This window comes from Chrysochloris asiatica, unplaced genomic scaffold (genome assembly GCF_000296735.1).
Source record: "Chrysochloris asiatica unplaced genomic scaffold, ChrAsi1.0 scaffold00019, whole genome shotgun sequence".
Lineage (NCBI taxonomy): Eukaryota > Metazoa > Chordata > Mammalia > Afrosoricida > Chrysochloridae > Chrysochloris > Chrysochloris asiatica.
Genome location: NW_006408537.1, coordinates 26,784,391 through 26,798,075, shown reverse-complemented (window position 1 = coordinate 26,798,075; position 13,685 = coordinate 26,784,391). Strand labels below are relative to the sequence as shown.

The window sequence follows — 13,685 nt, the reverse complement described above, 5'->3', positions numbered from 1 at the left end:
TAATTGTGCTAGCAAAGTCCTAGGTGGAGTAAACATTCCTTGGAGTACTTGCTCCTGCTGTTGCTAAGTACCGTTAAGTCGGTTCTGACTCATAGTGACTCTGTATAGGGTTTTCAAGGAGTGGCTGGTGAATCTGAACCACCGACCTTTGTAGTTAAAAGTGACCTTTCGGTCCAGTGCTTTATCCCGCAGCACCACACCAAGACTTAGCTTAGCAATCAAGACTTTTTCCTCAGGAATAATACTGCAAAACAAATGTAAATTCTGGTCCAAGCTTTTGTGATCTTTTTTTTTTTTAAGGTCTGACAGATGCTATGCTCAGATGCTCAGATTATAAAATGGTGGTGGTGGTTATGTGCCGTGGAGTCGGTTCCGACTCATAGAAACCCTGTACAGGGCTTCCAAGGCTGTAAATCTTTACGAGAGCAGAAAGCCTCATCTTTCTTTTATGGAACAGCTGGTAGGTTGGAACTGTTGAACTTGTGGTTCATACACAGTCTGATTTGTAACCACTATGCTACCATGGATACCGGTTTATGCTGCAGTTTCTCTTCTCCTCCCCTTCCAGTTGTTGCTGTTAGGTGCCATTGAGTTGGTTCTGACTCACAGCAACCCTAAGTACAACAGAAAGAAACACTGCCAGGTCTTGCACTATCTTCACATTGGTTGTTATGTCTGAGCCCATTGTTACAGACACTGTGTCAGTCTACCTTGTTGAGGATTTTCCTCTTTTTAACTGACCCTTTACTTTTTCAACCACGATGCCATTTTCCAATAACATAGTTAATTTCAGACCAAACCCAAAGCAAATCCACTGCCATCAAGTTGATTCCAACTCCTAGCGACCCTATAAGCAGAGTAGAACTACCCCATAAGGCAGACTGCCACATCCTTCTCCCACAGAATGGCTATTGGGTTTGAACTGTTGACTTTTCAGTTAGCAGTTGAGCACTTTAACCTCGACACCCATTAGAGGTCCTTCTAAAGATAAAAAAATTTTTAAAAACCTACCAAGGTTTCAATGACAGTTTTAGAAAAACATATAATTTTATTTTGGCAATGATCTAATACTCAAGAAATAACTACTAATGATCTATAAGAGAAAATTTTGTTGGAGCAAAGCAGTGTGGGAAATCTTTAGAAAACTATAAATTCTGAATATATTCACACACCTCCCCTTTGGAATGCCTTAAAGGCATAATATAAAAAGAAATACAGTTTGCACATTTTACGAAACCTTCCTTATCTAATGACATTCTTATTGGGGCACATGTTGCAATGCTTTATAAATTCTTTGCAATATTAACATTCTTTACAATGTGCTTCCATGGAAAACTCTGCCTTGTATACAGCACACCCTTCTCTAGTTATCTGATTCAGATTTTATGGGACTCTGTGCCTTTCATGGCCTCTGAGCTGTTTTACAACTCTGTAAATTGTAGATAACTAGTAGCTGTACAAAATAATTCTTGTCTATAGACATGTAAATAAATTCTGTCTGCTGACGTTCCACTGACTTCTTTCGAACACTGGGAAAGTCCAGTTTTGTTTTTCCTTGCACATTCATATTCCTGGTCTTTAAATGTATCTGTTCTTTGGCTAGTCCTTTGAACTGGTTGTAACATCTTACTGGTTACCTCATTAATAATGACTTAATTTTAAAAAATAGGAGTTAAATAAGATCCTTAGCATGTGTTAATTTTATATGTAAATCATGATTTTATCATTTTTTGAAAAGTATTAACAACAGTATAAAAAAAAAGCAGGGTTTGAGTGGAAAGCTTGAAAATGAGGTTGTTTCTTCTTTCGTGCCAATGTTTACACTTATGACAAGATATGCACTTTCTGTGTGTTAGGTACAAAACTTAAAAAATTTCTTGAATACATTTGGGTATGAATGCATACATTTAATATAAAGTAAAGTCCCATAAAGCATTTCAACAATAACAAAACGAGGTTATAATCGCTGATCTCACATTATTATCAGTTCTCTTTTTTCCATTTTTTATGCTGTGATTTTCTTTTTTAATTATTATTCCTTTTTATGCCTTACATAAAGTTGCTACTCTAATGTTAGCATTTTTATTGAGATCACTAAAAGCAACCATTAAGTTGTATCAAAGGAAACATTTCATAATATCCAGTGTAAAAACCAGATCTCAATACTTACCGTGCCCCACCAGAGAGCATCTGCGTATGTAGAAAACTCTTTATTGGCATCTTTTTCCACCAGATAGACAAGGAAAGATGAAAAAATCAGAACCAAAAATCCAATGTACCAAGCTGTGATTAATTCCTAGATATAATAAGAATGAAGTATTAGAGACGGAATATTTTTGAAAAAAGAAAAAATATGCATGATTCCATTCATTTTTCTACTTTTTGGGCAATTATGATGAATTTTGAATAATCCAATACACATCATGTTTCTAAATTACTTTGACTAATTTCTGACATGACTAAGTTTGTTTATGATGCGTTTATTAAGCATTGCAGCAATCCATGAAAAACTTTAAAGAGCTTATTCTAGATTTCAGAAAGCAAATCTTACCTTGCTGTGTGCATAAACCACTGAACCCAGTAATTTCCAAGTGCCTCCCCTTCGGTCCATGCGCACCATACGGAGGATCTGCAGGAAACGGAGACTTCGGAGTGCAGATGTGGCAAAAATATTACCCTGAGTTTTCGCAGACACGACTGCGATTGAAGCAATAAGAACAATGGTATCTGAAAGAAACAGGTTGAAACTGTATAAGTAGCATGACTAGACATTTTTATTTCTCAAAACAATGTGTCAGAAAGTTCCCTTTGATTCATTGTGTTGTTAAGTGTTGTCTAGTCTGTTCCGACTCATAGCAACTCTGCATAGGGTTTCTGAGTAGCAGCTGGTGGGTTTGAACCTTGATCTTGCCTTTAGCAGTCCAGTGTTCATCCTATAGCGTCACACACTTCACACAAAATTAACAGAACCTGAACCCCAGCACTGTAAAATGCTACTTGAGTTTTCTGTCCATAGAAGAGTGAAAAGGAGAACCTGACCAATAGTATCTATCATCTTAGTTCTGACTCCTTGACTGTGTGTTTTATTGTTCTTTTCTTTTTAAAAAAATTCATTGGTAAAAATAAATAACATAAGCCATCTCAACTACTTCTATGCATATAATTTATTTATTCTAATTATGTTTACTGTGTTGTGCAATTTTCACCACTATTCATTTTCCAAAAATGTCAGCATCATTAACAGAAACTCAGTACCTCTTAAACAGTGACTTCCTATCTTCCCCTCCCACCTGACCTGGCTGCTGCATGCCATCGAGTTGGTTCCAGCCAACAGTAACCCTGTATAGGGTTGTTGTTGTTGGTAGGTGCCATCGAGTGGGTAACGACTCATAGTGACCCTATGCACAACAGAATGAAGCATTGCTGTGTCCTGTGCCCACCTCACAATCGTTGCTATGTATGAACCCATTGTTACAGCCACAGTGCCAGTCTTTCTCATTGGGTTCTTTCTGTTTTTCTCAGACCCTCCACTGTACCAGACATGATATTCTTCTCCAGGGACGGGTCCCTCCTGACAATATGTCCGAAGTATGAGAGACGAAGTCTGGCCATCCTGGCTTCCAAGGAGTTTTCTGGCTGCACTTCTTCCAATACAGATTGGTTTGTTCTTTAGGCAGTCCATGGTACTTTTAATGTTCTTCTCCATAACTCAAATGCATCAATTCTTCTACAGTCCTCCTTATTCACTGTCCAAACTTTCACCATGGCTTGGATTAGGTGCACCTTTGTCCTCAAACTGATATCTTTGCTTTTGAACACTTTAATGAGGTCTTGAGCAACTGATTTGCCTAATGTAATACATCATTTAATTTCTTGACTGCTGCTTCCATGAGTGTTGATGGTTGATTCAAGCAAAATGAAGTCTTTGACAACTTCAACCTTTTCTCCATTTTTCTGGTATTCTCTGCTTTCAGCCAATATCCATCTGACATCAGCAATGATATCCCTCATTTTACGCCTTCTTCTGAATCTGGCGGAAGTTCTCTGTCAATATGTGTTTGCAGTCGTTTTGTATTATCTTTAGCAAAGATCGGGTTACAGAGCAGAAAGCTTCATCTTTCTTCCACAAAGTGGCTGGTGAATTCAAACTGCTGACCTTGTGGTTAGTAGTCTGACATATAACCCACTATGCTACCAAGGCTCCTTCCCACCTGACCTTGTTGTTGAGTACCATTGGGTTTGTTCTTATTCATAGTGACCCTAAATAGTGGTTTGGAGGAACAACAGGTGAGTTTGAATTGCAGACCTTGAGATTCAAATCTACCTTGTGGTTCAGTGTGTACCTTAGGCCTCCACTTGACCCTGATTGTCGGGTTTCCATGCATTGCCTTTTCTGTTTCATATAAATGGGATTGTATAATATCTGTCTTTTTGTGTTTGACTTATAAGTATCACATTTTCAAGGTTCATTTATGCTGTAGCATTTACCAGAACATGATTTCTTTTTGTGATTGAATAATATTCTATTGTGTGTACTTGTTGTTGGTAAGTGCTGTTGAGTAGGTTCTGACTCAAATCTACCCTGTATAAGGTTTCCAAGGAGCAGTTGGTGGGTTTGAACCACTGGCCTTGTTATTAGCAGTCCAGTGCTTATCCTAGACTGCCACACCAGAAGTCCTGTATAGGGTACTCTTTATATCTGGTCAGTCAATTAAGTTCACTGCACAAATTAAATCATATTACATTTGTTACAACAATGTATGTAATTATATACTCCCTTCATTGCATGAGGATTGATATTTAATGTTTGACATATTGACATCTGGCTTGCAATGTAAGATAAAAAAGAAAAGAGTAACTAATGAAAGCATAGAAATTATTATTATTTTTTTTAATAAAGGGGAAAGTAGACTTTGAGGTGGGAGACGTGAAGGGGAATAAATAGCCTTCTATGGAAATTTGAACTTAAGTGAGCTTGACCTTAACATTTTAAAATAAAATTTCCTTCCTGCTCTAAGTATGCTGTACATTATTGGTGTATAGAAATACACCAAGGTGGAGAAACTTCCTGAATGTGTTGTATTTATAATGTATCTGTGATACTATTGTATAAATGTGTATTCACCATTCATCTCAATTCTCCCTGCACTGGGAAAGTTCTGGTTCCTTGTTACGTATCTTTGTAGGGACTGAGAAGAACTTTCAAGTTACTGTCTTGGTGTCTCTTTGAGTCACTGTTTGGAAAGAAAAAGTCCATTGATGGCAGTGATCAGCTGAAGGGCATTTTCTAATCAAATCTGCACATGAGGTGCATTTGTGGGTAAGTACTGAAAGAGTCAAAAATGAATTCTTGAGTTACTCTCAATACTGTTGGAAATAAGAAAGAACTAGCTGTGTTGGCACAGACTCTGAAGACATTTTAATGGGGGAAAAATCCCCAAAAAACAAGTTACAAAATAGTGGGTAAAATGTAATCTTATTTTAATAAAGCTATATGTGAGTATGTTGTTGTTGTTAAGTGCTGTTGAGTCAGTTCTGACCCATAGAGACCCTGTACAGGGTTTCTGAGGCTGTAAATCTGTACGGGAGCAGAAAGCCTCATCTTTCTCCCATGGAGCCACTGGTAGTTTCAAACTGCTGACCTTAAGGTTCACAGCCCGATTCGTAACCACTACGCTATCAGAGCTCCTTATATGTGAGTATATGAATAGAAAAACATCTGCAAGAATATATGCATATTTTTAATGTCAATTATGTCTATCTGATTGAAGGATGGGGTGACCATGTGGATAAAGGATTTTTCAGTTTCTAAATTATTTGTTTTTGTAATGTTTGAATTTTATTACAATGAGCCTTTTTCTTGTAATCAGAAAAAAAAGGTATTTTAAAAAAAGTTACGTATAGACACATGTATTGGTTTTCATCATTTGGTGGATTTACTCCTGAGATTAGCAATTTATAGACAGACACCTCCTTCATATGGCCCTTGGCTTTTTGCTGCTAAGAGCTGTTGAGTTGATTCTTTTTCATTGTGCATAGTCTACAATGCCACACCAGGATTTCTATATGGTACTGCTGGATACATAGCTTGTTTCATTTTTCATTTGAAATCCACTGCTTCCTCCCAATTGTACAAAGGAAAGAAAAAGATATAATACCCCATTTACTATGCTAAAGTATCAGAAATGGTGAAATAAATGAAGTAAGCAAATAGGGTTGCAGAAAACTATAGAAAAAGGGATGAACATAGTACTTACACACACTATATGTCTGGCACTTTCTTTAGTCTTTAGTGTAACTCCATCCATTGGACTGCCAACTGCAAGGTCTGCAGTTTGAGCCCACCAACCGCTCTGAGGGAGAAAGATAAGTCTTTCTGCTCCCTCAAAGATTTTGGAGTCCTGGTGTGGCACTGTAGGATAAACACTGGACCTCAAGTTCAGTTTGAACTGCCAGATTGGTGGTTCAAACTCACCAGTCCCTCTTTGGAAACTTTATACAGGGTTGTTATGAGTTGGAACCCACTCAAGGGCACTTAACAACATAACAGGATCTTATTTAATTCTCATAACAACATTGTGACCTTGGTATTTTACAGATCCCATTTTTAAGATGTTAAAAGCAAGGCACAAAAAGCATATATTGCAGATCTGTTAGATTACAACACAAAAAGTATGTTATGAAGTTAGTTCACTAGAGAAAACCTAGAAAAATGAAAGGGACACTGTTGGTTCCAGACAATTAAAAATTAGACAAATAGTAAATTATAATTTAAATGTTTGAAGTCACAAAATATGCAAAGGTAACCACAGGTTTGATTTAATACCCTCATTGAAATTCAGATCAGGGGAGAAAGTCAGAGTACAGTAAAATTAAATCATAGATGAGAAACCAAATGGCAAAGTGTGAAAGTAGTCACTAATTGTGAGAGTCATCCACTGGATGGGTTCGAAGCATTCATTGAAAGTTTCCATCTTTAATTTAATTTTTAGTTTGTGTTCTCTATTTTTGTGGTCAATTACTTTTATTCCTCTAGTACTTTACTTTAGTGGTGTGACTTTAATCTTAAATTGCCTATTTTTCTGAGACTATAACACTAAAATGTAGGTGTCATAGGGTTGTATTTTTGTTTAGTTCACTGATGTATTTCAAGTATCTAGCACAGTGCCAGAAACATGGTAGGCACTCACTGAGTATTTATAGAGTGTACTTAGATTAATAAACACTTAGATGTAGCTTGAGCTTCTTTCTGTTACTGCATCAATGGCTTGATAAATAGGTTATCTATCTAAAATATTCTTAATGTTAATCAAAGGATCACTTTGATATTTAGCGCTGAATTCTACTATAACATAATAGTTCATAGCTATTATATACCCATTGAAGTTTATTTAAGTAAATCTCACTAACAGTTGGGATATGTATGTATGTTTATTTATATATGTTTATTGTACACACACGTATGTTAAATTGCAAGAGTAGCTTAGGCTGTACAATTTGTTAAATGATCTAAATATTTTTTGAAACATTAGGAGCTGAAAGTGAAGAGACCATATTGCATTTTGGTCTAGGTAGGGACAACAGATAGTCCTTAGAACTCACTGGTTCCAAACTTATTTGTTTGTCCACTTATTCATTAAAAGTTATTGAATGCTGAGCATTATATTAGATAGTTGGATTAAAAATAATTTAATTCATCCATCTGATCATCCACACATTTATTACACAAATATTTATCACGTGCCTGCTATCCACCAGGTACTGTGCTAAATTCTTTATATACAACGAGGATGAGTTTTCCTCCTTGAAGGTATGTGGAAAGGTCTGGAGACAAATCTGGTCCTCACAAATGGGGGAGTGGGTGGGTTGCTACTGGCACCTAGTGGGGAAAGGCCAGAGATGCTATTAAATGTCTTAAAATGCGCAGGACAGTCCAGTATCAAAGCCCCATAAAAAGCACTGGACTACGAATTGCAAGGTCCGTGGTTCCTTTGTTAGGACATCTTATGCAGGCTCACTGTGAGCTGGAACTAACTCGATGGCATGTAACAATTGCTCTTGAGTCAATTCTGACTTAATGGTGACCTCTATAATGGTGTTATAGAGAACTGTTACATAGGGCTTCCTTGGTTATAATCTTAATGGAAGGAAGCAGATCATCCAGTGTTTTTTTCCTTGGTACTGCTGGGCAGGTCTGAACTACTAACTTTCGAGTTAGCAGTCAATTGCCAACTAGAGACTTTAAAAAAGAATTGTTGTTGTTAAGTGTTGTTGAGTAGGTTCCGACTCATAGTGATCCTATATAGGGTTTTTAAGGAGTGGCTGGTGGGTTTGAAGCACTGACCTTACAGTTAAGCAGTCCAGTGCGTCTCCTACAGAACCACACCAGGACTCCAACAAAAAATTATCCATCCTAAAATTTCAATAGTGATGTGATTAAGAAAGCATAATGCACATTATTTTATTTAAGTCTCCAACCAATCCTATGAGATAGATATCATTATTTCCATCTCTTTCTTACACATGAAGAAACCAAGGGTTATAGTGGAAAAGTAGCTGGCACAGTACAACGTTCATATGTGGCATAGTTTGACCTTACTTGACTCCAAAACTGGACTTGCATAGAGAAAATTCAGGGGTTGACAGGGAGGAAGAGTGGGAGGCTGTGAAAACAGGTGGATAATAAAGTAATAATAAATTGTTATCATACAAACCATCTTGGGAAGATAGAAGTGCAGGAGGATAAAGCAGAAATAAAATGATGCTAAAAACAGATGGTACTTCTACGGATGCATCAAGGGAAACCAGGGTTAGAGAAAGAAATAGAACTGCTAATAAACAAGGAGGAGCTCTAAATTGCATGAAAAAACCCCAACTAAACAAAAAACCCAATGCAATCCTGAAATCTTCCTCCTCCAAAGGAAACAAATGTGGACAAGTAGGGAAGTAGCAAAGAAATAGTTACTGATTAAAAGCAGCCCTAATATTAATACAGATTTATGAGGTATTAAGAAGTAGTCTCACATTCTTACTAAACCATTTACAATGATTTTATGGATGAATTTTGGAGATTTGAGGACATTGCAAAAATGTAGTATACACTGAATGAAGTATACACTGTAAACATAGGAAAAACACATTTGTTGTTGTTTTTAGGTGTCGTTGAGTCAGGTCCGACTCACAGTGATCCTGTATAGGGATGCCGAGGAGGGACTGGTGAACTTGAACAGCCCACCTTGCAGTTTAAATTGAATCTGCAGTCCAGCACATTAACCTGCAGCACCACACCAAGATTCCATAGGGACTTACTGTTACATTCCACTGGCATTTGGTACCAGTATCATTTGATCATTAAAACCAACGTAAATTGATCACCTGGGCCCTTGTCTAAAGGGGATCACTCACTGAAATACGCAAAAGAACCCATAAGGTGGATAGGTGCCCTGGTGGTGCAGTGGTTAAACATTTGCTGTTAACCAAGATGTCACAGATTTGAACTCACCAGCTGCTCAGTGGGAGAAAGATGTCGCAGGCTGCTTCAGTAAAGATTACAGCCTTGGAAACCCTATGGGTCACTTCTGCTCTGATCTCTATGGTCGCTCTGAGTTGGAATCACACATAACATGGCACATAAGAACAACAACGTAAAGTGGATTCACATTCAAGACTACCTTCTTAGGGGCCTAACGATAGGATTAAGGTCAATGGCATTTGCAGCTCTATGCTGTGCTGCTAAAATTACACAATATAATGCACCTAGCAGAGAGTCTATTTTAATACTCTTGGCTCATTGAAAAGCCACAATAGGAAGGATTAACTTGTATGAGTGGAACAAAGCATGTTTGAACACTTCAAAACCTTAAGTTGTGAGGTAAACCACAGAGAGTAAGTATTTTGACTTCTAAAAACCATCTAGAAAGACTTCAGGCTTAAAATTTTTTTGTAATCATTAAAGAATCTCAGAATATATTTAATTTTGGTGTATTTATATGCTTATTTAAGGAGCCTTGGGTGGACCCTTGGGATAAGCATTGGGCTGCTAAGTGAAAGGGTCAAACCCACCAGTCACTCTGTAGGAGAAAGATGAGGCTTTGTGCTCCCTTAAAGATTTACAATTTCGGAAACTCTGTGTAGGGTCACTATGACTCAGGATCAAAGAGATGGTTGTTGTTGGTGGTAAATATCGTGGAGTCGGTTACAACTAATAGTGACCCTGCACAGGGTTTCTTTACAGGAGCAGAAAACCTTATCTTTCTCCAGTGGAACAGCTTGTAGTTTCGAACTGCCCACCAACTAGATGTTTTTTTTTTTTTTTGTTAAGTGCCATCAAGTTGGTTCCGACCCATAGCGACCCTGTAACAGGGTTTCCGAGGGTGTAAATCTTTACGGGAGTAGAAAGCCTTATCTTTCTCCCAAGGAGCGGCTGTGTGGGCTTAAAAAACATATATACTTCTTTAGAAAATGTATTTGCTTTTACTATTCAGAATGATCATTGTAACAAAAACAGTGTGTTATTCATCACAGATGTTAACTTCCTTTCCAGGGTTTAAAACTGTTAAAAGGAAGTGGCTTCCAATCTACAGACCTCATTTCCCAGGTGACCTGCCTCTATGTGGGCTGATGTAACTAGTTCCAGATAAAGGAAGGTAAGTGGCAATGAAACATCTCCAGTATAAGGAGAAGCACTGTGCCATAACCAGATGCCCTTTTCCTAACTGTCAGCTGGTGCCATGGATGCCCTTAGGAGTCATACACTGAAGATGGCAATGCCTTATTGTTGGGTGCCATCAACCTGGTTCCAATTCATGGTGAACCTAAGCACAACAGAACAAAACACTATCTGATCCTGTTCCATCCTCACAATTGTTGTTATGTGTGAACCCGTTGTTACTGCCACTGTATCACTCTATCTCTTCAGGGGTCTTCCTTTTTTTCGCTGACCCTCCATTTTAACATCATGATGTATTTCTCCAGGAACTGACCTCCCTGATAACATGTCCAAAGTCTCGCCATCTTCCCTTCTATCACATTCTGGCTATACTTCTTCAAAGACAGATTTGTTTGTTCTTCTAGCAGTCCATGGAACTTTCACTATTCTTTGCCAGCACCATACTTCCAATGCATCAATTCTTTTCTGGTCTTCCTTATTTGTTATCCAGCTTTCACATGCATATGAGAGACTGAAAATATTGACATTGGGTGTACCTTAGTTCTCAAACTAACACCTTTGCTCTTCAAAATACTAAAGAGGTCTTTTGCACAATATTTGCCTAATGCACTATGTTGTTTGATATCTTGACTACTGCTTCCATGAGTGTTGATTATGGATCCAAGTGAGGTGAAGTCTTCAGCAACTTCAATCTTTTCTCCATTTATCATGCTTACATTTATTGACCCAGTTGGGAGGATTTTCATTTTCTTTATATTGCAGTGTGATCCATACTGAAGATTTTAGTCTTTGATCTTCACTTGTAAGTATTTCAAGTCATCTTAGCTTTCAGCAAACAAGATTGGTTTATTTGCATATGGCAGATTGCTAATGAGTCTTCTACCAATCCTGATGCCATGTTCTTCTTCATATAATCCACCTTCTTAGATTATTTGCTCAGTAAACAGATTAAGTAAGGATGGTGAAAGGATACAACCCTGACTCACACAGTTCCTAATTTTAAACCACTCAGTATCCCCTTGATCTGTTTGAATGACTGCCTCTTTTTCTATGTACAGGTTCCTCATGAGCACAATAGAGTGTTCTGGAATTCCCATTCTTTGCAATATTATCCATAATTTGTTATGATCAACACAATCTAATGCTTTTGTATAGTCAATAAAGAACATACAAACATATTTCTGGTATTCTCTGCTTTCACTCAAAATCCATATGTTAGCAATGACATGGTGTGGTGCTGTAGGATAAGTGCAGGACTGCAAAGTCGGTTTGAACCACACGGTTGGTGGTTCAAACACACCAGTTGCTCCTTGGAAACCCTATACTGGTGGCTATGACTTGGAACAGACTCAACAGCACTTAACAACAATAACATCTTCGTCTGAAGCCAGCCTGAATTTCTGTCCGTTTCCTGTCGATATACTGCTCCAACCGTTTCTGAAGTATCTTCAGCAGTATCACGGATATCATATTACTTGCATATGATATCAGTGATATTGTTTGATGATTTCTGTATTCTATTGGGCCATCTTTTTCTGAAAAGAGCACAAATATGGATCTCTTCTAATCAGTTGGCCAGGTAATTGTCTTCCAATTTTTTTGGAATAGATGAGTGATTGCTTCTAGCATTGCATTAATTTGTTGAAACTTCTTAATTCCTTGAGCCTTGTTTTTTAACAATGCCTTCAGTTCAGCTTGAACTTCTTTTCTTCCTATATTGTGATTGGTTCTTGATCATATGCTATCTCTTGAAATGGTTGAACATCAACGAATTCTTTTGGATACAGTGACTCTGTGTATTCCTTCCATCTTCTTTAGATGCTTCCCATGTCATTCAATATTTTGCCCATAGTTGTTAGGTGTCATCGAGTCAGTACTGACTCATAACGACCCTATGTACAACAGAACAAAACACTGCCTGGTCCTGGGCCAACTTCACAACTGTTGCCATGCTTGAGCCCATTGATGCTGCCACTTTGTCAATCCATCTCACTGGGGATCTTCCTCTTTTTCTCTGACCCTCCACCTTTGTTGTTAAGTACCGTGAAGTCGGTTCTGACTCACAGTGACCCTGTACAGGGTTTCTGAGGCTGTAAATCTTTACGGGAGCAGAACGCCTTATCTTTCTCCTGTGGAACCGCTGATAGTTTCAAACAGCCTACCTTGAGGTTAGCAGCCCGATTCGTAACCACTATGCTACCAGAGCTCCACCTTACCAAACATGATATCCTCCTCTAATGACTGGTCCCTCCTGACAATATGTCCGAAGTATGAGAGACCAAGTTTGGCCATCCTGGCCTCCAAGGAGCACTCTGGCTGTACTTCTTCCAACACAGATCTGTTGGTTCTTTTGGAAGCCCATGGTACTTTTAATATTCTCCTCCAACACCGTAACTCAGATGCATCAATTCTTCTACGGTTTTCCTTATTCACTGTCCAGCTTTCACATGCATATGAGGTTATTGAAAATACCATGGCTTGGGTCAGGTGCACCTTAGTCCTCAAGCTGACATCTTTGCTCTTCAATACTTTTAAAAGGTTTTATGCAACAGATTTGTCTAATGCCCATAAAATGTTTCAAAAATGCAACCTGAGGCTTGAACTTTTTCTTCAGTTCTTTTAGTTTGAGAAATGCTGAATATGTTCTTTCTTTTAGACTTTCTAACTCCAGGGTTTTGCACATTTTATTTTAATACTTGACTTTGTCTTCTCAAGTTGCCCTTTGAACATTTCTTTAGCTCTTTTATTTCATTATTTTCTACAGTTGCTTTAGCTTCTCTACACTCAAGAACAAGTTTCAGAGTCTTCTGATATTCACTTTGGTATTTTCTTTCTTTTCTGTTCTTTGTAATGACCTTTTGTTCTCTTCATATATGATATTCTTGATGTGATACCATTAATCTTCTGGTCTTAGTCATTAATTCTAATGTATCAAATCTGTTCTTCAGATAGTCTCTAAATTGAGGTGGACTATATTCATATTTTGACTCTTATGGACTTGTTTCAATTTTCTTCA

At 37.8% G+C, this 13,685-nt stretch overlaps 1 protein-coding gene across 5 annotated transcripts in view; it reads right to left on the bottom strand.

Annotated features, from left to right (window-relative positions):
• KCNQ5 (potassium voltage-gated channel, KQT-like subfamily, member 5) overlaps nucleotides 1–13,685 on the bottom strand; it is a 771,186-nt gene that overhangs the window by 162,544 nt on the left and 594,957 nt on the right. For all 5 annotated transcript variants that reach the window (XM_006835755.1, XM_006835757.1, XM_006835759.1 and 2 more), the window contains exons 4-5: nucleotides 2,552–2,727; nucleotides 2,171–2,296 (exon numbers count right to left, since the gene is read on the bottom strand). In XM_006835755.1, the coding sequence (XP_006835818.1) occupies nucleotides 2,171–2,296; nucleotides 2,552–2,727 (302 nt within the window). The remainder of the gene's footprint in view (nucleotides 1–2,170; nucleotides 2,297–2,551; nucleotides 2,728–13,685) is intronic.